Source organism: Eptatretus burgeri, chromosome 13, assembly GCF_056783735.1.
Source record: "Eptatretus burgeri isolate ZD-2024b chromosome 13, Ebu_testis_v1, whole genome shotgun sequence".
NCBI classification, from domain to species: domain Eukaryota; kingdom Metazoa; phylum Chordata; class Myxini; order Myxiniformes; family Myxinidae; genus Eptatretus; species Eptatretus burgeri.
Window position 1 is genome coordinate 41,195,009 of NC_140973.1, and position 24,797 is coordinate 41,219,805.

Sequence of the window (24,797 nt, forward strand, 5' to 3'; positions counted from 1 at the left end):
CCAAATATGCCGATGAGGCAACGACCATTAATCTCGAAGCTGGAACGCGCAGATGTTATTTCATCGTCATTGGACACGAACGGTAGTTTAGTGTACAAAGCTATTTGAGGGGTTACACGAATGAAGGAGCAGGAAATGTTGAAGGATTCAATTAAATAAAAGCTTTCAATGCGTCACTTCGCCTTGGGGAGTGGGGGGAAGTATAATTTGTCAATATTTACCTCAGACCGATGAAAAAGTGAGGTAAACTTTTTTTTCCGTATTCGATAAACCGAATAAAAATAAATGAGGTTCAAAATAATAGTCAAGGTTCAGATTCGGTCGATGAGCGATGACGTAGGGTTGTGGGGGAGACAAAAGATGGGCCAAAAACGTGGGAATAATTTGGGGCCGTTAAAGTAGTCGTCGTGGAGCAATGAAATAGATGAGTGTAAACCGTTGTGGAACACTCACCTTGCACAACTCCGGATCACTTCAGATCGAGGAGAGGAGGGTGGGTGGGGGTGGGGGGTAAATCCAACAAGTTGAGATTTAAACCAGCAAAACCCCTACCAAGTGAGAACAATAAAATAAATAAAAAACGAGGGAATGAGAGGCGACTTTAAAAAGGAGTATCGATATAAAACAGAGCCAGGGTTGATTTGATTAATTTATTAAATGCACACTCTATCCAAAAATACCTTTTGAAATCAAGGCGGTTCATCAAAACAATCCGTTTTTGACAGTACTTAGTGGGTGGGGGGGGAACAAATGAACTTTTAAACGTGGTGACAGTGACAAAAAACAAATAAATTGTATTATTTTATTTTTAAACAAGTGTTGATGGACATGGCAATAAACATACCACACACACACACACACGTTTCAGCAAAACAGAAGAGAACAGCTCAAACAAGCTCCGTTCAGGTAACGGTAAAGTCATGAGGCGAGCAGAGGTTTTGGGGGTTTTTTTGAAGGCGGCCACGCCCAAGGTTATACCATCAACAAAGTTTGCAGGAGCAAAATAACCACAAATAATAATAATAATAATAATAATAATTAACAAGCAACAGCGGAATGTGTGCACAACTTCATCCGTGTGTCATTCAACAAGATCCTCTGCGTTTCTTCATTCACCGTTTTACGCAGATGCGACCAAGACATCGACTGTGACGGACGTCTTCAGGAGCGACAGGCGGCAAAAGCCAAAAGAAGTACAAGGAGATCGGAGGTGCAGATTTATGGCTGAAGTGCCTATTCATTTATCGGAGAACCCATTCTACAAATACAAGGAGCTTTATTGGATCTGCCCAATGTAAGAGCACAACGGTAAACAGAGGAGAGCAGTGGAAGATGTAATGGAAATAAGCCACGGCAGGCAGGCATAAAGTGGTCCCACAGAGTGGAACGAGAATTCCAAACAGATTTTCGTGTCCAACTAGATCGGCATCGTTCTCATGGTCTTGTGTGGCTGAGGGTCCACCAGTCCATGTACTCCTGTTCTCACATCCGTCACGATTCAGCAGCTTCGGTATCACCATAAAGGAAGGTGAGGATAAAGAGAGCGATATCTGGCGAAGTCCAGTAAGCAGTGTGAGATGTAACGGCCGACCAGTATCTGCTCTGAACAAGGCCCTCGCGTAGTTCAAAGTCGATGCGATAGTCCAACTCTGGCATACCTAGGAAGGGGTTGTGGAGAAAAAGTACAACCGGTGAGACGTCGTATCACAAACACTCAGAGCTTGCACCATGTCTCAACAGACTTTAAACTTTGCTGAAAGTTCAAAGGCATGTTGAAAAGTAATACCTCACATTCCTTTTCTCTAAATCAGGTAATGATATTCAAAGGAAACAAAGTGCATTCCACACATTAGTTTTTCCCATCACTGGGTGCGAAGTATCGTGATTTTGACACTTGATGCATCGGTGCTACGTTGGCACGGATGGCAAAAGTCAGCATGGCATTATTAGTGCTGTGACGTGCTGGAGATGAGAGTTGGCATGACTGACTGGAGATGAGAGTTGGCATGACTGAATGTAGATGAGAGTTGACATGACTGACTGGAGATGAGAGATGAGAGTTCACATGACTGACTGTAGATGAGAGATGAGAGTTGGCATGACTGACTGTAGATGAGAGATGAGAGTTGGCATGACTGACTGTAGATGAGAGATGAGAGTTGGCATGACTGACTGGAGATGAGATGAGAGTTGACATGACTGACTGGAGATGAGATGAGAGTTGACATGACTGACTGGAGATGATAGATGAGAGATGAGAGTTGACATGACTGACTGAGAGATGAGAGATGAGAGTTGACATGACTGACTGAGAGATGAGAGATGAGAGTTGACATGACTGACTGGAGATGAGAGATGAGAGTTGGGATGGCTGACTGGACTCACAGGGGTATTTGAGATACCAGAAAATATCACAACAAACAACACACAGGAGATAATCAGTAGATTTGGGGTTCAGTGATAATCCTTAAAAGAACCCTTGGAACAAAAGAAACACGAAAAAAAAACAAAACCCAAACCATCACAACTTGGTCCTCAAAATGAAAGCCACAATGAATAAATCAATGAAGACATACTTTGACAACTGAGAGGGACTCGTTGCACATTATTGTGTTCAACCGATATGGTTACAACCAACGTGAAATTCCTTTAAATTGGCGAAGCTATCGATAAAAACGAGATTGAGGAAAGAGTTTGTTTCATTGATAGATATGGGCTGACAGGATGGCCTTGAGGAACACGCACTCACATCTGAGCTGTCCAAACTTGGGTTCGAATCGCGACCAAGCTATAAACTGTCATTCTGGTCTGTCCACAGGCAAGGCGATTCATCAATCTATGTGTCGTCCTTCGGATGGACGTTAAACTTGGCGTTCCATCCACTGGCATCGATTGGTGAACAAGATCCCACGGTGTGCTTCACAAAGAGGAGGCGAGCTATCTCCGGTACCATTAACAAATTCCAAATCCCTCCTCCACGGGAGGGGGAGTGGGTAAAGGGGAGGAATTTAATAAGTATGGGAAGGGCCAAGTCAGGGGGGGATCACAATTTGGCATTACCATGGACCAGCAACCAAAAGGACAGTGTACCATGTTCACATGCATTTTCACAGCTCGGCTTATACCAACACCAGTCATGGTTTCTGCTTCAATAGCTTCATCAGTAGGATAAAAAGTGCTTTACTAGACTGCACACCCTACTACCCCACCACCCCCATCCCATTCCTCACATCCCCACCTCCTTCATGCGAGATCTCCTTTTTTGTGGCTTACAAATTACATATCCCTCCATCAGTTGAGGACTGGAGTAGTGAGCCGTCCACCATTATAAGCCTAACCAAGAGACTGCATAAGACAACCCATGCTCTGGAAGGCATAGGGTACTGTGTGTGTATGTGTGTGAGCGTGCGTGCGTTTTACCTTCCGGTTGCTCTACTACAGGTATCTTCTTTTAAAGAAAAGGAAGGCTTATGGGGATGAGGACATTAAGAACTAGAAGGGCACTCTTCGACTTCGTGACGTTGCTAGAAAAACCTCAACCCTCATTAGAAGAAAGCGAGGAAGGGGAAGACGAGGAGGAGAGGGGGGGTGGGAGAGAGAACGAGGAAGGGGGGAGTGAAGGGGGTAGTGGGGAGGGGAAGGGGGTGTTCTGGACGTGTTTGATGGGGGGGGGAGGGAAAGCGGTGGGGGAGGGAAAGCGGTGGGGGAGGGAAAGCGGTGGGGAGGGGAGGGAAAGTAGTGGGGGAGGAAAATTTGGGGGAGGGAAAGCAGTGGGGGAGAGGGAAAGCAGTGGGGGAGAGGGAAAGCAGTGGGGGAGAGGGAAAGCAGTGGGGGGGGAGGGAAAGCAGTGGGGTGGGGGGACATAGTCCCCTTATACCGGCACTAGTACAGGATTGAACGAAAATGGGCAAGTTAAAACAGCATGTTCAAACAGGTCATACTAAACAACTCCTGGACACCGCCCAGAGATGTCTATGGAGGGGGGGTGGAGGGGCTTTGGTAGGGGGGTGGAGGGGCTTTGGTAGGGGGGGTGGAGGGGTTTTGGTAGGAGGTAAGCGCGAGGGAAGGGAAAGAAGGGCGTTTTCCTTCAATCGTCAAAAAAGCCATGCCAGTGTTGATGCTTTTATTTAATTTCTTCAAATACCATAACTCTAGAATCTCTTAACCTGAGACGAATTGCGGAATTAATTCGAGCAGCAGTTCCAACTGCTTTAAAAAAGAAAAAGAAAAAAAAAGAAGAAGTCTTCATTTGTCTAACTCGTACATTTTTTGACATCCCTTCCTTTCCTCGACCTCCGGAGAGTTGTATAGTAGTGGAGGGTTTTGGGAGGCTGATAGCATGAGGGGAGGGGAAGAAAGTGAAGGCAGCGGATCTTCACCAAAATCAGTTCGTCCTTGTCACACACTCAACCTGTCCACAAAATTTCATCCAGATCTGTCCACAACTTTTTGAGATATCCTGCACACAAACAAACAAAGACAGAAAAGGGTGAAAACATAACCTCCTTCACCTTCAGTGTCGGAGGTAAATATTAATAACACTGGCTGCCAGACCATGCGTCCGATCAGGTTGAAATTCAAGACAAATATTCCATATGACTACAGTATCATAATTGTGATGTTTCACATCGATTGATGAAGTGGTTCAAGAGAAAGGATTTTCTCAATATTTTTGCTCAATCCAAAATGGCTGCGAGACCATTCATTATCCATGAACACCCTGGTATCCCCAAGGCTTGGGGAATATTGTGGGTGAAGTTTGCTCTCGATCTGTCAAGCCGTTCTTGAGAAGAAGATATTTAAAGGTTTAGTCTTCAAAATATCATCGCTGCCAAACCATGTGACCCATGACATCATAGGTGGAGAACTATTTGGTCCTCATGGATAGGTGATCATACCTGTAAAGTATCACTTCAATCTGTTCAATCATTTTGGAGAAGATTATTGAAAGTTTTATGTTGAAAAAAAACAATATATTATATATATATATATATATATATATATATATATATATATATATATATATATATATATATATATATATATATATATATATATATATATATATATATATATATAAATATAATGGGTGCCGAACTACGTGACTGATGATATTTAAAAAAATTCCCCCATACAATTTAGCCCTGTGAGACCCTCAAATTTTTCACACTGATCAGATAAAGCGTTGAACATATGCAATTATTAAGTCATAATGAAGCCACCTATGACATCATTGAAAAAATCACTTGTTTCCCATGCAGGGAGTACCTCACATGTACCAAGTTTCAATTTATTTCCATGGAGCGGTTTCAGAGATAGAGGTCCAATTTTTTTCCTTTTTTTCCAACATGGTTGCCACACCATGTGACATCATAATTATCATTAAAACATTCTACATGAGTAGTCGCATCTATGGTGAAAAATTCCTGTCAAACGGATAAGAGATTGCAGAGAAAACAAAGAAAATTTGAATGGACGTACGGACGGCGGACAACCCGAAAACATAATGCCTCTGGCGAATTCCTCAGTGAAGGCATACAAGCTTGGCACTAAACTGTTTTGATCTCAAGCACCCTGATCTATTTTGGAGAAATGAAGGCAACAGTATACAAATCTCCTCGATACAAAAGCTCTGAAGTAAATAAGGAAAATCCAATAACGCTTTCTTACAAATATGCATCAATTTCATAATACACTGGCAGGGCTACTCAGCATTGCCCGCTGCTGTTCTAATCCTGTTGAGATTTTGAAGAAAGCAATTTTTTGTGGGGGTCTAAAACACTTCCCTACACCCACGAAGGAATGGGGATGGGGATCATTTAATATTACCTTTCACATAGCTACAAAGGCTTCGGCACTATCAAGCGATTTACGAAGAAAAAAAAAAGTAATCCAACTTTTTTTTTTCCAGATTTTCAAAAATTTCTTTTTTTTTCCCCTAAAACACTTCCCAGCACTCACTGATGAACCTCTAGAAGTTTAATGAAGATCCGTTTGCCCATCTCTGATAAAAAAAAAATGGTAAAAAACACACACACACACACACACACACACACACACACACACACACACACACACACACACACACACACACACACACACACACACTTCTTATAGTATAGATTGCGAAATAGCTGGGGAAAATGTCCAACACCATGAATCGAGTCACTGCACATTTGAATTTAATCAAATCACAAATGTGTTCTGCTGATTGCATTATTATTGGGGCGCTGCGACATGATTGACGCACAGCCCCCACGGATGGAACCAGGGATCCACAATTTGGAAAATTTACCAGCACACAATGGCCTACTCTCTTCAAAGAAAACACTCTCTAAAGTTTTTAGATCCTTGTGGAGGATCTCTAAGTCTTACTCACATTGTTGTTCTTCATCTTCTTCTTCTTCTTGTGGACTTTTTTGTTTCACAGCCTATAGTTTTCATCGAAACTTCCTGAAACTTGGCATATATATGTAAAAGTACCCTGCGCAGACAGTTACCATCTCGGATTTTTGAAAATTCCTCCTAGAAAAAAAGATATGACATCAAAATATCTCTGCTAATGGAAATCGCCAAAAAAAAAAACTAGGCAAGCTTTTTGATTTCTGTTTGCGGGAATCGAACAGGGCATTAGCAGAGATGAATTACCGCACATATGATACATCACTAAGACGTCATATCAATTTTTATGACGTCATTCCTATTTTTTGACATTTTTTGTTTCACAACCCAGTTTTCATTGGATCTTCGTGAAACTTGCCATGTGTATGCAGAAAGCCCACGCGCAGGCAGTAACCATCTCCGATTTTGGAAATTCTTCCTCGAAAAAAGTTAACGTCATAATATCGCCGCTAATGGAAATCGCCTATACCATTATCTCGGAAACTCGGCAAGCTGTTTGAATTTTGTTTGCAGGAATCAAGCCGGGCATTAGCACAAATAATTTATCGCAAACCTGATACATCACAATGACGTCATATTCGTTTTTATGACGTCATCATTAAGAGGCCGAGGATCTTAGCTCATTTGAGCTTGTTGAAGCACCAAAATTAAATCAATCCCTCATCCGTTATTACCCCCAATCATTGACCTCTTCACCACCACATAGCTTTCTCCACTTGATCCATACAATGATGCAAGAAAAAACCATAACTGATGCCTGAGACTAACACAAAACTACCTCATATGGTTTATGTGCATTATTTATGAATAAAACTTGCAATTGCATGATTGTATTTTAGTCTGATCTCTGTTAAAGACTAAAAATGACAATATCATCACCAATTACACTTCCACAAGCATGTTTTCTTCGTTACGATTCATTTTCACTTTTAACACTTCTTCTTCAATGGCCATAATGATTTCTACATTCTTGTGGGGTTGGAAAAAATGTTTTGGGACCAAGTCTTTCACGAACAGGCTGGCAAGAAGTAGTGAGGGCAGGAATTTGGAATTTGGCCAGGGTGCTGGCGATATCTCGCCGACTCTTCGCGAAGGACAACATCGGATATTTAATAATGTACACCAACTAATGCCGGCAATTGGGACACCTGTTTAACATTCACCCAAGGAACGACACACACATTGATGAGTCACCCTGCCTGTGAAACACTTGGATGACAGTTTATAGCTGAGTCAGCATACGAACCCAGGCGAGACAGCTCAGAGCGAGCGCGTGTACTTCTCAGCCATGTTGCTGTTATTTGGCGATTCATTACTTCATAAAAACTGAAATGATCCGAGGAGCAGTTCCGATTGCTATGAAGAAAAAAAGAAAAAACAAATAAACAACAAAAAAAAACAACTTTCATTTGGCCAATTGTCACATTCTTTGGCACCCTTTCTTCTCCTCAACCTCCGGATAGTTGTAATGGTGGAGGAGGGGGGTTGGGAGGAGGATAGCGTGAGGAGGGAAGGGAAGGCAGCGTGAGGGGTTGGGAGGGCAGGGTGGGAAGGGGGGCGGCAGGGTGGGAAGGGGGGACGGCAGCGCGGGTCGGGGGGACGGCAGCGCGGGTCGGGGGACGGCAGCGCGGGTCGGGGGACGGCAGCGCGGGTCGGGGGACGGCAGCGCGGGTCGGGGGACGGCAGCGCGGGTCGGGGGACGGCAGCGCGGGTCGGGGCGGCAGCGCGGGTCGGGGGCGGCAGCGCGGGTCGGGGCGGCAGCGCGGGTCGGGGCGGCAGCGCGGGTCGGGGGCGGTAGCGCGGGTCGGGGGCGGCAGCGCGGGTCGAGGGGACGGCAGCGCGGGTCGGGGGACGGCAGCGCGGGTCGGGGGACGGCAGCGCGGGTCGGGGGACGGCAGCGTGAGGAGGGGGGAATGGGAAGGCAGTGAGGGGAGGGAATGGGAAGGCAGTGTGAGGGGAGAGAATGGGAAGGCAGTGTGAGGGGAGAGAAAGGGGAAGGCAGTGTGAGGGGAGAGAAAGGGGAAGGCAGTGTGAGGGGAGAGAAAGGGGAAGGCAGTGTGAGGGGAGGGAATGGGAAAGCCGTGTGAGGGGAGGGAATGGGAAGCGTTTCCTTGCGACATCCAAAACAAAACATTGCCACCAGATATCATACTTTGGTGCAAAAAAAATGAGAGAAGACATTGCTCGGTGAGGTGTTAATACCAGTGATTTTGGACGAAACGATGCAGAAATGACCAAATACCAAAACCTCAAGCAATAAGTGAGAAGATCCTGGAAGCTGAAGAATGCCAAAGTTGTACCAGTGATAGTTGGAGCTTCAGGAATGATGACAAAGAACCTCACAGAGATATTAAAAACCACCTCTGGGAATATTATCACCATCGAACTACATTTGGAAGCTGTCCAGGGTTCAGTGACGATCCTGAAGAAAGCCCTCAGCACAAAACTTTGAGAACAGAAAACTTCCCAGCTTGGTCCATGAACCGTGACCCCTTACTGAAATGAAAGTGGATACTTTGAGCCCACCCTGGGAGGACTCCATTCCACATTCTGAAACCCGCATTTGTAGACCAATGACCAAATCAACAACAACAACCAACGCGTGCGCACGCATACACCGGTGGATACTTTGAGACATGGTAGGTCTATCTTTCACCTCCTGAAACCCACCCACATGTGGTGATCGCAGACAACAGCTACACGTACGTACGCACGCACGCACGCACACACGTGGATACTTTGAGACCTGCGAGGGCTCCGTTCCACTTTCTGAAACTTGTATATGGAGATATCAACCGTTGGAGGCCGTCCGCACGAATTACCTTACCTACGTGAGCGCAGAGAGCAACTTGGCACCATTTTAGGTGCATTTTCCCCACACGGTGGCTATGTGGTTTCGAGGATCTCCAGTCTCCCAAAAGGTCATCTCTGGACACACAGCTAAGTGCCGGAACAAATGGAGGATTTTCATTGACTTTATCAGTTCCCTTGTCTGTTTTTGTGACCGAGTGGAGACATCTCAAATTAGGTTTTAGTTTACCTCACGTTTCATTACCTCATGCTTTGATTTATTTTCCTTATCACTCGAGTTATTTTCATTATGAATCATTGAATTATTTTTTATTAAACCATCATTTGTTGAATTTACTGTGTTTGTCTACTCATTGTCTACTCTACAAGCACCCATGTGCTTCCTTCCTGGTGGGCGCCTTGCTGTTTCCGTCCCACACGTGCCATATCTCCAAGGATTTCGGCAAATCGCCTCCAAGTAGAACAGTTCAGCTATCCGTCCACGTTAGTGTTAACCGCCTGGACACGACAATATAAAATGAGAATAAAAGAAATCTCAAGAACTCTAAGGCATCTCACACTGGACTCAATCACAGACGGGAAAGGGACAAAACCGGGGAACTCAGCTCTGGTGGTTGTAGGTGGAAGGATGAGCACGGGGCAGCCACGAGCAGGTGATGATGAGGAATGAGAATGATGGGCAAGATGATGAGACTGGCAGGACGACGAACAGACACAGGGTGACAAAAGCAGGCAGGATGACCACCTCCAGTGATGAGGGATGAGGATGATGATGGGCAAGATGATGAGGAGACTGGCAGGATGACAAACAGACACAGGGTGATAAAAGCAGGCAGGATGACCACCTCCACGACCTCTTCTCAGCGACCACAACTCTTTTTCTCCTCTGAATTCATGATCCTCTCAGATGCGTTCTCCACAGAACTCCTCCTCTGAACTCAATCGTCTCACACATGCACCATCCCCACGCAATCTTTGGCTCCTCTCCTCTCCCCAGGCCATGCTCCACCCTTTGAAGACATCTACAGCTCTGCCCCCTCTCTCTTACAAAGTCAGCTAGCACCCCCAGTAGGGGTTTGCTTAGGGGTTATATGGCACAATTTCCTTAACCATATTCTCCAATTAATTATTACCATGTGCCATGTAATTACCACCCTGAATGGTGCATATTCAAACAAGACAATCCTTGAGCTGACGTGTCCCTCCTTACTACATCGAGATTGGCTAACTACTCGAACATGGACGATGCTACTCTATATATTCCTATCTGTTCTAAGGTGATATGTACCCCCCCCCCCCAAAACAAATGTAAAAATATAAAAAGGTATGCAACAAGTTTATGTGTGGTGAAACATGGAAAGCAATTCAAAGAGTGCCATGGAAGTGGCCTTAGCTCAAGATAAAAAGGCATTGTGACAGCAATTCATTCACTCAAATCATGATGTGGTTATTGTTTTGTAATTATGCACAATGCGATGACTCAAACATTAATGTACTATTTAAATGGTTGTAAAATAAAAGGCCATCTATTTATTATGTCCGCACAGTAATGGCAGAAAAAGCAAGCGAATTAACAAGATAAAAGAAAAGGAAGAAGTGAAGAGATCGGCAAGAGAATACAAAGGAAAGGAATGCAAAGAAAATGAAATGTTTGGTAGAGATGAGAGCAAGGGGAGAGGAGGAAAGAAGCCTCCAGAATGGTGGTCAAAATAACACAACTTCTGCTACTGCAATAAGTAGATGATCCATAATAAAGTCCTGAATTGATGCCACTCAGTCACATTTGATGCAACCTTATTTGTGAATGGCAAAACGCAGTTCAATTACACTTTAAACTAGAAGAGTACTCGGTAGAGCACATACCTCTGCCTCGTCATGCCTGATCCACAAGAACATATCGGGCCAAATACATTTTTGAAATATCATACTACTGTATATCTCGTTTTTGAGCCCTATCTCTCAATAGTGAAGAATTACTTTTAAAATTCTAGTACTCGGATCCGGATTCTGATCTTCACCAAAATTGAATCAATTCTTCCTTGTCACACACCCAACACGTCCACTAAGTTTCATCCGAATCCGTCCACAACTTTTTGAGATATCGTGTGATATATCGTTTTTGGCCCGATCTCTCAATGGTGAAGAATCACTGAAAAAAACTTCTACAAGTCGGATCCTGATCTTCACAAAAATAAAATCAGTTCATCCTTGTCACACGCTGAACCTATCCACAAAATTTCATCCAGATCCACCCACAACTTTTTGAGATATCCTGTACAGACAAACAAACAGACAGAAAAGGGTGAAAACAACCTCCTTCACCCTCAGTGGCGGAGGTAATGAACTCCAAGTATACACAGAGATCGTGTTTAAGAGTTCAAGTGTAATCCAATAAAGGCATGACCTGTCTGGAGTTCATCGAACAGTGAAATTGCACCAAAAGTTATAGCCACTAAAGACAATTTAACATGAAAGTTTTGAATTGCATGATGAACAAACAAGGTGATTAAGGAATAATACCAACAACCTTTCATTTTGGGTTATCAACAAGCTTCAATACAACAAGTTAGAACCACATGTTAATTTAACTTGAATGCTTACCCATCGATTCAGGTGTGATCTCGATATCCCCTACTACATCGTCGTCTCCACTGGGCTCTGCCACGTGATGCAGATTTCCTTCTTCAGTGAAAACGATGCCATTTGCCTCGATCATCCCATCATCCTTGACCACCAAAATTTCAAGTGGGCTTTCAGAATCTGGAGACTGAACTTCTTTGAAAGATATCTCTTCACAGGGTGGGATCTGACAGTCTTTGAGGTCGGCAGCAGACTGGGAGTTTGCAGGTAAACCTGGTGTGCAAGTCCGAGAGAAACGGGAAAATAGCATTTCTCCTAAACCCTTACCCAATGTTGCTGCACCTGGAAAGAAACGAGAGAAAAATAAATAAAAATGAAAGACAGGAAACTTAGCTTTTGCACGCAACACATTTCGGTCCACATACGTACATATTAGGTTTGCAAAAAAGCTGCATTTTGACCACCTTCGACCTTCTTCCAGTTAGCACCTCAGTGTGTGTGTGTGTGTGTGTGTGTGTGTGTGTGTCCGTGCGTGTGTGTGTGTCCGTGCGTGTGTGTGTGTCCGTGCGTGTGTGTGTGTGTCCGTGCGTGTGTGTGTGTGTCCGTGCGTGTGTGTGTCCGTGCGTGCGTGTGTCCGTGCGTGCGTGTGTGTCCGTGCGTGCGTGTGTGTCCGTGCGTGCGTGTGTGTCCGTGCGTGTGTGTGTGTCCGTGCGTGTGTGTGTGTCCGTGCGTGTGTGTGTGTCCGTGCGTGTGTGTGTGTCCGTGCGTGTGTGTGTGTCCGTGCGTGTGTGTGTGTCCGTGCGTGTGTGTGTGTCCGTGCGTGTGTGTGTGTCCGTGCGTGTGTGTGTGTCCGTGCGTGTGTGTGTGTCCGTGCGTGTGTGTGTGTCCGTGCGTGTGTGTGTGTCCGTGCGTGTGGTTCTTGGAAATCCTGCCATCCAAGTGTGAGCTGGCAGGGCAACTGAGATTTCAAGTCAATAATAAAAAGCAACAGTCCAGGTTGTCACTTAAATCCATCCCCATATATTCCCGTTATGGATCAAAGGACTGCCGAACGAATCTGGATTTTAAAAACATATACAGCTCTGGTCTAAAAATGAAAAAAAACAACTTGCACCTTTTCCTGCCCACCCACACTCCATCAATGGTCTTTTACGGTCACATCACAATAAAGCAACACATTGCTGTTCCATCCACTCAATGACTTTGAAGCCTTACGGCTTCATACTGGTTAGTGATGCACCCCAAACTGTGATTGGTGAGGAACCGTTAAAGAGGATGGCGTTCCTTCCAAAACGTATTCTTCGGTACAGAAGGCCAGACCTCTTTTTTGTAGTGAAACTTTAGCCATGATCTCTATACTGCAATTTCTGACGTCGACATTGACACGCACGCACGCACGCACGCACGCACGCACGCACGCACGCACGCACGCACGCACGCACACACAGTTTTGGACCCCTGGGGAGAAACAAACACATCCACAAAGAGTCAAGCTAGTTATCTCATAGTATTCCGTTTAGCTTTTAGGAATACTGTATTCATGTGGGCAGATATGCATTGCAAGTGTGTAGTTTTGAATCCTATTATGCCCTTTTCTTATTCCACATGCTTTCCTGCATCCATTTCCAACATTATTACTCATCAGTCATCAAAAAAGGTTTCCTCCGCGAAAAGCCAGCGCTCGCTAAACGACCTCAGTGTTACTCAACCCCGGTGCAACCGTTACACCAAAACCACCACAAACCGGTTTGGTGGACACCTGGAACCACGTATCATGCCAGACGGATTGATCCATCATCTCAGAAAGACAGCGGACCAAAGATTTGAGAGCCTTTTACCATATACCACCAGAGGTAGGAGTACCAATACACCTATCAGGCAGGTAAGGGGGTGTATCTTTCAGCAGCCAGAACTCCTCCTATGGACAGGGGTGGGGGTGGAGGGGGGAAGAATGCAAGTATCCCAATACAAGGCAGAGCTTGAGCTTCAAGTGGAAAGTTTGAGAGGGATGAGTGGAATGAATCCTAATTATCATCCAGCATCAAACGTCTTGCGGTTTCTCATCTCACACAGTGCATATTCTTATCCGTTAGGTTTCATCTCTGCTTTTCTTTTATTCGCTCCATCTTGTTCTCAATATTTCCTTTCACCACCTTTCATTCCTTTATTCACTTTTCTCGTTCTCACACCTTTATTTCTTACACACATTCAACATCTCTCATCCTTTCGCACCTTTACGTCAAGCCCTGCTCATCATAATGTACCACCTGGTAACCTCATCTGCTCCCGTTTCACCTTGCACACCCCCCAAACCTATATAAAGTTCACACCGCGGGCAGCACGTAGGCAACGGTGAGGAGGGACCGAGAGTGGAGCATTAGAGGTCGAGACACCATGACCATCGGTCAGAACTATTGGTGGCGCAAGTTCAACTGGGCCGGTGCAAGGTATGTGGGGGCATGGCACACGACCTCAGCATTCTCTTTCTCTCTGACTAAGTCACCCTTTCGCTATCTCTCTTCTCTGGATTCATATGGTGCCAGTCATTGTAAAGCTGCTAAGTGACTGCTAAGGTTCTGAGGGTGGGTATGTAATGGGAAATGTGAAATGTGTTATAAATATTTGATTTTTGAACCATTGTCTCCTTTGTAAATACTTGCCTGTTTGCTACTAAAGGCATGTTAAGAAAGTCGTATCTTGACTTATTCTGGGAGTTCTGATTGCAGCATAGGGCAGCTGAGGTTTAATTGAACTTGGTAAGTGTGAGAAACAATTAAATAACCAGTGGTCTCACTCAGCCAACTGATTCATATCAGTTACGCGATCATCGGCTCCTGCTCGCACTCGGTCTTTTTCGTATGGTAGCAAAACTCAGAGCGTGGGGTCGCGTGGTAAGTTCTGGGGCGAATAGCGATCGTGGTCTCTTTGAGACATCTCGAGGTGATGTCTATCACACTAGTTTCCTTCATGAGCCAGAACCATGTATATGGTCACACACACACACACACACACACACACACACACACATACACACACCTCTTCCAGAATTAGAGGCAGTTTGTAAAAGACAGACCTGCCCATTATGAAAAGCAGTTTCAACCAGGGAGCAGAAGAAGGGCAAGGGAGGCAAAATTGATTTGAGGGCCATTAAAAAAAAAACCTATGTACATACATAGATAAATAAATAAAAAGAACAAACATCCATATCCTTCCCATTATATTGATTTAGAGTGGAAGATAAATATCTGGAGATAAACCAGAAGTTGCAAATTGAAGAAGAAACAGAGGCCTCAAATCGAACTAAAATACATCACACAAATTAAACAGATCAGGATGCTCATGATCAAAACAGAAGTACTCCAGTCACTGTTGCACACCAAAAGGTTCCAAAAAGTGATCACGCCCACGTGCGGCAAGCTTATTTTAATTCATCGAGATATTGAAAATTATCGATCATATGAATTAGTGTTGGTGTACTGCAAAGTACAATCACTATCCTATGTAATTCTATGGCAGCTGTAGGCTTGTCAGGTAGCCTCACTCGCTACCAGGATGTGTGCAGTGTATTATCGCAGTGAAAAATTGACTAAAAACAGGACAAATTGGAATCGGCAAATCCTTTTGAGGAAATTCTGAGGTCTACCTCCTAAAGGCTTTGAAAGACTCGCGATGACAAAATTATTGGGAGTCAAAGGATATGATGCATTTTAGAAATCTCTTTACACCCTGTTAGTTCAGCAGTCATCAGACCTTTTTGGGCATTCGCATGATAAGGCACTTTTTGCCCCCACCTCCCCCCCACCCCCTGCCCTCCAAAGTTGAGCATAGGTAACCCACATTATTTACTGCCGCAGACCCACTGGAAGATCCTGAGGTATTGAGGTTAGAGGGGCACACCAGGTTGGAGTTCATGAATATTATCCAAATTATATTTTCTCTTATGTTACTAGAGTATTATCCAAAGTATTGTTTGTTTGTTTTTACCAATTTCTGCTTCTTTACGGGAGATAAATCTTCTAAGAATGAATCGCTTGAAATCAGACATTAGAATGTGGCAAAGTCGTTTTATAACCTTTTGTTCAGATTATAAACAAGGCTGATATCATCATAGAATATCTGTACATACATGCTCCAATCTCTGAAAGAAGGGGCCAAAAGGGGAAACAGCTCCGACTGCTTCACTTTTTTGCAATTGTGAAAGACCAGTGATGAATTTAAGCACGAAAAGTGGCATTTAGATATTTCAAAACAGGAAATTAATTTTTCCATCAGATTAATTGGGCAGTCCTTTTATATGTATGTTTTTTTTGAAAAACATGGTTTCATGTCAATTATGAGCTAAAGGCAGTAAAGGCAAGAGTGAATTTAACCAGAGTTAGGCCAGCCCTATTGTAGGCTGACAGGACGGCCTCGAGATACACATCCTCACCTCTCAGCTGTTTAGCCTGGGTTTGAATCCTGGCCCAGTTATAAATTGTTATCCTGGTGTTTCACAGGCAGGGGGATTCTTCAATTTGTGTGCCGCCCCTCGGATCGACGTCAAACGACAAAAAAAAAGGCAGAAAGGATAGAGGATGAAAGAAGACTGCAAGTTTTAAGGAAAATGGGACAAGACTAAGAGGCATGCCAAAGTAAACATGGCAGGAATCTGTGAACAATGACATGGAAAGATTATGTGAGAAGAATGAAGACGCAAATGAAAAAACAAGCAGTCATAGACTGGTACTTACGAAATCGTCAACTTGACCTCTGACCTTGTCTAATAAAAGCTGTCTCTGGAGAAGGTAGCGACGCAAACCAGAAGTTTCTACGATGATTCTGTACCAAACCATCAAAAATCGAATGTTTGACCTCACTGTGACCTTGACCTTTGACCGATTTTGACCAAAATCTAATCAGCGCTAGCCATCACCCTCCTGAATCACGTGGTGTAATTTGACATTGGCTGTTCTCGAGTTATCGTGCCTACAAACACACACACAAACAAACACACACACAAACAAACACACACACACAAACAGATGACGGAAGTCATCAATATACTTACGAAATCTAAAGATTTCGTGAGTAACAAATCGAGACATGCCATCGGTCAACCAGCCCCCTAAAATAGGGGAATAGCTTGTTTAAAGGGGAACCCAAACGCAATTTTTTTTTTCTTTCAGAAAACCATTGAGCATCGTTATTCACAGTCTAATTTGAAGGGAAATAAAATGTAAAAATTTTTTGCCATTCACAAAGTGTCAAAAAAAGCCCGAGTGTCCATTTTCAATTTTGCCAGTGACGTCACATCTGGAATCCATGTTGATCCGAACGGCGGTTTCCATAGACAAACAGTGCATGTCGAGCTCGGCTTCAGATCCTGATTCCACCATCATTAGCAACTCTAAATGTTCTCAGTATGTTGAAAGTGATGATTGGGATTTTGAAGAAACTATTGGAGACAAAATTAGTGATGGAAACACTTTCGGGGGAATTGTGGAGCCGAATTGTTTTGAGCCTTGTGCGAGCGATTCAGAAGAAGAAGGCAGAAGTGTTTGTGAAGATGAAAACGCTTGTCACATGATCACTTCAGCTCAGTAAGGTTTGATTTTCTGTTCAAATATCGGTTTATAAGGGAGGGATTTTGTGTTAATTGATAAATCAGTTTATATATTACTCGAGCAGAAATACCCGTCATCACCTGACAGCACGGGCACCATGGACAAAATGGGCGAAGAATGCTTGGACCCGCCGTTGCAGGCTGAACAGGTGTCTTTAGGTTTTGGGATCGTCTCATTTCATACTTTCCCCGGATGCTATTTGTGTCCGTGCCGTGTTCCACCGTCATGTCCGTGAGGTGTCGATGGCCCTCCCCAGTGGATGGGGGATTGTGGAGGGGGGAGGAGGGGTGGAGTGTGCAATGGTGGTGGATATTGTGGGGTGATGATTGATGGTGAAGGGGGTGGGTGGGATGGTGGTGGGTATGTCAGTTTTGCCGAAGCAGTTTCTTTGCTGGGGTACAATCCTGGACCGGTTTGCCATTCTGATGCAGGATACCAGGAATTTGTACTTTGTTCAGGGTGCCGGCAACAGGTGTTTTATTCACCGTTCAAATCGTCCGTGTCGATGTGCCGGTAGCTGGGTAGAGATGGTGTTACAGTTTTGAATGACGGCTTTTTATTCTGCTTAATCGTGGGGATGGCATCCTCTCTCAATCGTGGGGGATAACCAAAATATCCAGCCTTCTCTGTTTCATAACAGTTCTCTGTAACATGTTCCAAGCATAAAAGTGAACATTTTGTAGGCATGATCCAAACTCGGGTATTTCTGACAAACCTATTAATTGTGCCACATATTTTTCCTCGCCTGCCTGAAATAAATCCTTTTGAAGAAATGTTCCCAGCTCGTTTTTGTCTTTTCTTTCATTGATCCAGCATGGTCCGTATCCTAGCCTAGCCGGGACTTTATTCCCAACGATCCATTCCTTTTAGCTGGTACGTTATTGGCAGTGTTGCTCGGCTGCATCTGATCCGGTAAGGTGATCCGGTTCGGACAAGGCGTTCCGAGGGTGTGTCCCCCGTTAATTAGGTCACGTGATTATTTTTAGGTAAACGATATTAGACGGAGGACCCTAAGTCACATGGTTGAGTTATTGGCATTCACGGTTGGTTTGCGACCCGCCGCGTCATGGAGTTATCCGTGTGCAACGGCCTGCGATTCCGGAGAGTCTGGTGGGAACTCGAAATAGCTTCCCTCCCTAGTGGTCTTCTTACCCAGACCCCTGGTCACAACAATATTTTAAGTTTCTGCTAATACTTGCAAATGTTATAATAATAATAAAAAATTGTTTTCATTTACAAAATAATGTGTTTACCATCTGTATTATTATTCGCACTATTGCTGATGTCCCACCGAAGCCCTCATATCCCGCTCATGCATAAAAAAATAATGCTGTCAGAAACGCATCTCCATATAAACAATGGTATAATGAACCCTTTTAGTGCATTTTCAATTCACGCTGCTGTCTTTTACAGGAAGCATCCTGAATGCTGAGCAAAGTATTACTTTTGTAAAATTTTTGGTTTCATAATAATTGAGAAATGAAAAGAAAAATTGCTTCACAAAGTTTGTTTCATGCTGGAAGGAAAGGCATTAGTTGCAGAAGCAAATGGTGTGAAACCCACTGGACTTGTGCCAAGCTCAAGCCTCCATTACTTCCACAAGAATATCACCAGGGCTTTAAAATTATTCTACAACTTATTCAGAGTGTGTACAAATTGGGGTCAACAGGGTGCTTGCACAATCTGATCTGATCTGAGGATCTGATCTGACCTACAACTGAGGATCATATGGGTGTAATGTTGGCATTTCAACAGACGCTTATCTCCTCTCCAAGTCAGATCTGGTTGGGGCAGGAATTTGACCAAGGTGTTGGCAACACCTTCCCTACTCTTCGTCAAAAGATACCGTGGGATCATTAACATCCACCAGCAATCAATGCTGCCAGATGGGTCAAAAGCTTCACATTCATTTGGCAGACAGCACTTACATCATCGAATACAAGTTCCTTACAAGGAATTTTGATGCAGGAGGATATAATGGCCATCAAAGCCTGTGCTACTATTACAAACCTATGGTTCTTTGTCCATGATCTATCCTTTTAAAATGCTGAGCATCAAACAAAGAAGCAGCACGTACCATTTTAAAAGTCTTCGGTGTTACAGCTGGGGTTTGAACCAGCGACCTCCCACTCATAGCGGACACTAATCATTACGCCACCGAGGCTTGTGATAGAGAAGTTGTTTTGGGGGTAGAGATATTCAGATATTCATTCCATGATATGCCAGTAGTTTAACTATTTTGTATGTAAAGCAGATAAAGGAAGCCAATTCTGCTCAGAGAGGCTGTGTCGAGACAAACCAAGCTGTGCAATACGTCTTTAGTGGGAACAAGTACCATAATGGCCACAGAAATTCAAAAGTCAAAGGCACTTAACAAGAAGTCACAATTGGAGAATTTTCCTTGGGAGGTGGGGGGGAAGAGAGCTGGCATTGGGATGTGGGGTGGTGTCAAATTATAAGAGGCCAAAACCCATGTGGGGAAGAGAAGAGGGGAAGGGGGCACAATTGGGGATGAAAACTTACATACAGTTCAACCAGCCTACTTAATGCAGGCGTCTATAGCCATACCCTCCGCCTTTTGATGCCCATCTAATTCAATCGTAAAATAATGAACTGCCCTACTTCACACTACTCTCTGTGCTAAACTTTGCACATACCAAGCACTTTCCAATTAAAAATAAATTAAAATTACATTTTTTTTTATCTCCAAAATTGAGGCTCATGGAAAAGCAAGGTGACAGATGTTGGTATATTTGTACATTCCAGTTGAGGCGAGGATTGAAAGTTTGCCAAACATTCAGTGGAATTATTTAATTACCACACGATTATTTATAATTAATACAAACTTAAAATAATAATAATTTTTTTTAAGTAGGTATAAGAATAAAAAGAAAGATTCCACACAAGTGCTGAACAAGAATAATGTTTCATCACCAAGTGCATTCACAAAAGATAAAATCTCTCCAGATCATAAGATTAATACAGATAAATACAGCAGTGCAACCATTAAGGCAATCAACTTATCTCACTCACCCAGGATCCCTGCCTTGCCCAAACTCGTAAGCGACTCTCCGTAGTTCCTCCGTGGCTGCATGGGTGATCCCCCAGGGCTACACGGGCTCTCGGGTTCCCAGATTGTCCCTGGCTGTTCCCGTGTGGCACTTGGTCCCGGTGCGAGGTATACAGGCCGGAGCCGATCGTATGGGGTTCTGTTCATTTCATTGCTCCAATGGATCTGTAATGGCTGGACGTTCTGATAATGACGGAGAATTAGCGGCTCCAATCGGTATGCCTGGCAAGTACATCATGATAATGCAATTAGTACAGTATTTGCTTTGAAAATACTTAATTTCATGTACAAAGGGGTGGTTCAAAGGTTTTTTTGCTCCAATCCTGAAACAAACGTACTGCATCAGAAAAAAAATTCGGCCACACTTTTCCTAGTATTGAGTGAGTGAAAGGGAGGTGAAGGGTGGTGGGGGGAGGAAATTATGTGGAATGAAGCTCGGTCCCAACATGGTAGATATTAGCTGCAAATCGTTACAAACAGACCCTTCCTTTGGTGACCCCCCCACACACACACACCGAGATGATCAATTAAAAAAATGAAATACACAGAAGACACATCGTGTTTGCAAGTAAAATTTCAAGTGGACCGCAGTACTGTACCTGTTGTAAGCAAATTGGAAATAACAAAAATTCAGGACATTAAAAATTCAGCAAACAGGTAATACTGCTTGGCATTGATATAACAAAAACACATCTTCAACCAAAGAGAAAACATCACCAGTAAGAATTTTCAAAATGGTAACAAAATCCAGCGCCAAGGAATGCACATCATTTCCATGGCGATGTTTTTCCTGCCCATTAACTACCCTATTTTCTGGTGTATAAACCGCACTTTTTATCGGCAACAAAGGTAAAAGTTGGGGGTGCAGTTAATACAGTTGTAGAAAAAAAAACATCAGTCTTAAAAACATCAGTCAAATTCCAAATGAATACTTCTTTTTATATATTTTTAGCAGGTGGAACTACTGTTAAGCTCAATTCCGGCGTTTAAATTTTGAAAATCGGTTCAGCTTAAGAGTTTGTACAGCATTTTATTAACTGTGCGGAAATTAAATGAAGCCATACTCGGCAACGTCTGGAAACATTCGGAGTTTAGGTGTGTGACAGATAGAGCCTCACGGCTCTGAAAACACCACTAAACACAAAAGAACAAAAAAAAAAATACCTAGTCTCACATCAAAAGAAGAATTATTCACAATCGCTCGAGTCTAATAACAGAGCACCCACCTCAAATAAGCTTGCACGCAATGTGACGATCAACACTACTGGTCACGAGAAGGACCGATTCACCGTCATGCTCGCCTGCACTGCAGACGGTGGCAAGCTTCCCACGTACATCATGTTGAAGAGGAAGACAATGCCCAAAGACAAGTTTCCAGCCAGCATCATTGTTCATGCACAGAAGGGGTGGATAGACGAGAGACTGCTCCAAGACTGGTGGTGCACGGTCTGGAGTAGAAGGCTGGATGGCAGTCTCTCCCACCGATGGAGCATGCTAGTCCTGGATGCATTCATTTATCACAAGACCGATGACACCAAAGCACTGCTCCGTCAGACCAACACTAATCTCATCATAATCCCAGGCAGGATGACATCGCTCCTGCAGCCCCTCGAAGTGTCCATCAACATGCCGTTCAAGGACGGGCTACGTCGCTGCTGGTCCAACCAGATAATGAATGAGGAGAAGACCTACACCAAGAGTGGAAGGATGAGAAAGGTCAACCTTCCGATGATTTGCCGCTGGATCGTCAAGGTGTGGGAGGAGATACCATTGTCAAGGTGTGGGAGGATGAAATGTTGCATCTCCAACAACATGGATGACACAGAGGATGACATAATTGGGGAGGACGACGCTGCAAATGATGGTGACAGCGATGGGGACTTGCTCCACCCAGATTCGGACAAGGAGTTACGTACTGTCTTCGACGAGGAAAGCATTGACGAGTATCTCCTCAGGTTAAGCAGAAAAGCTTCATCAAATCCAAACGGCCCTTTTCAGGGCCACAAAACCACAAGAAATATGTGTGATACAGGTATGAATCACTTTTCTTCTTTTTTGTAGTTACAAGAAAAGAAATCCTCTTTGTAATATTAAAAAAGAAAGAAAGAAAAATGAAACTTCTTGGTATCTCTCCAACTCTTCTTGGTATATTGGAAAAATAAAAACTCTTGGAAAACAAATAAGACTGTCCTCTCTCTTCAATTTCTTGAAAAGGAGAATAAGACTGTTCGACTAAATTAAGCAGACATGGGAGTCAGCATGTTGATACCTCTGCCACTTTGTTCCGTACAAAGTTAATGTACAAACTTATTTTGATCGAGATCAGAAAATAAAATGATCAATATATTGATTTATTTTGAGGGTGAAAAATATGGGTGTGGTTCATACACAGCCACGGTTTAGCTACCAGAAAATACGGTATTTAATGGAGATTAACTTTTCAGAAGGCCAGTGAATAGAGTACAGTAACGTCATTAACTTTTCAGAAAGGAAGGGTAAACCCATAAAGTGTGTCGAGCTACCACCTTGGCCGAGACGTGTATGTAAATGAGTTCAAACTGACGTCAACCCAAAGAACGAATCATGACCTTTCCTACAATGCATAATGCCCTGGTACCTAATGAAAGTTTGCTTCTAATTGGTGGAGAAAGCTGATGGCCATAAAAGCATTTCTGGGATTGTGCTATCATGTTTTATATTGTCCGCTGCTATCGTGCTTTATACGAGGACTCTTGAGGATAAATTAAAAAAAAACTGTCAACAGCCTACTCTCAGCAGCTACTTCAAGCCATCAACATCTGCTTCATCCACCGAACCCATGCGCATCATCAGCTCCACCTCCTCCTACCTCCTCCCATTAACCACCACTTCCACTACCTCCCATCCTGTAATGTAATGCTATGTTCCTGCTCAGTGTTTATGTTCGGATCCATGTACGATGATTTTAGTTCCGAGTTACTGTCTTTATTATTAGGTAAATAATAATATTACAATGTCACTTGCAACTGAAGCCATTGTTATATCATCGCACTGTTATTTCAACTCTCCCAATGGCACCACCACCCCCACCCCCCGGCTGCCACCCGGGGACGGACCGCCCTCCCCACACACCTCCTTAGTACGCCAGTGCCGGCAAGTTGAGCTTTTCCTGGCAATGGTTTTGCGATGGGCCGGATATAGAAAAGTGATGGAGTTATTGGCCTCAAGGTGGTTCCTTTTTGTGTGTGAGCCAGCGGCTGACCCCACATCCCAATTTACAATTTATAACGGCCTTTGGTGACATCAAGGCTAACTTGTAGTAGCATAAAACCTTGCCGATTCTGAGGTATCTACATTCAAAACTTGGGGCCTCTAGGTGCTATGGTTTGGCCATGAAAAAGTAATGTACAAACGCACAAACACACAAACACTTGAAAGTATTTATAAGATCACACTAACCAATAATAATAATAAATAAATAAAATACAAAGTTATAATTATTTGCAAAAATGAACAAAACAAAAATATTTGAAGGCAATGTGCCATCGGGAAGAAACACACCACAGGGTCAGTGGGGTGGAAGATGTTAAAAAGCCTTCGGCAAACATCACTTGGGACAATATGGGAATGAAAGCCATTATTTCCAGGCCTCACGCCACGCAGTGCCAGGTAGACAGCAAGCGGAGAACCCATGCAGAAAAAGTTTTCCACCTGTGAGTGCAAAGAAAGAGAGGAATGGATTTATGCCGAAGAGAAGGATCGATCAACTTATGGCTCATAACAAATTTGCTATAAGAAGAGGTCTCAAAAGTATCTGAAACAAAATTTGCCAAATTATAGTTTTCAAATCAGCAGCTGGCCCAGAGGAAACTACACTTTGGGGAGGGGGATGAGGGAAGAGGATTCTGGTAAGGCACAAATATTTAACAATTTTCTCAACAAAACTGTGTAATTAAGGGCTCTCATAATTATGGCTTTCGGCAATCTCTAGCCTGACCTGGAAGTTTAGAGTTAGGGATCTGCTGGTCATAAGTCGACTCGCTCCAAGCAATTGATGTTCCAGGTGCTCCATTCTGGGTGAATTGTAGAGGAAGGGTTGAGAAGCCAGGGATAAATTTAGATATATTCCAAACATCTTAGCTATTTTATGTATTTAATTATTTATTTATTACTCTCTGATTCAGTTAGGGCTGTTTTTTTTTGTGGTGCTACCATTTCAGAGGTACGAGTACTTTAATGCCCATTCCAAGTTGTTCTGACAGCATTGAGAGTCAACCACTGTGTAGAGTGGCATTACATATTGACATTTACCAAATACAAAATGGACCAATATTGGATGATTAATTCTGCCA

The 24,797-nt window shown here is 43.6% G+C and overlaps 1 protein-coding gene across 6 annotated transcripts in view; it reads right to left on the reverse strand.

Annotated features, from left to right (window-relative positions):
- Positions 1-636: 636 nt before the first annotated feature.
- Positions 637-24,797, reverse strand: part of DDHD1 (DDHD domain containing 1) — a 71,213-nt gene continuing 47,052 nt past the window's right edge. For 4 of the 6 annotated variants that reach the window (XM_085852154.1, XM_085852158.1, XM_085852155.1 and 1 more), the window contains 5 exons: positions 24,443-24,518; positions 24,007-24,156; positions 20,430-20,688; positions 11,815-12,135; positions 637-1,658 (listed from right to left, as the gene is read on the reverse strand). In XM_085852154.1, the coding sequence (XP_085708280.1) occupies positions 1,492-1,658; positions 11,815-12,135; positions 20,430-20,688; positions 24,007-24,156; positions 24,443-24,518 (973 nt within the window). In that variant the 3' untranslated portion in view covers positions 637-1,491. Of the gene's footprint in view, positions 1,659-4,270; positions 4,460-11,814; positions 12,136-12,459; positions 13,712-20,429; positions 20,689-24,006; positions 24,157-24,442; positions 24,519-24,797 lie in introns of those variants that run through there. The other 2 variants (XM_085852157.1, XM_085852159.1) reach the window with 2 other exon arrangements.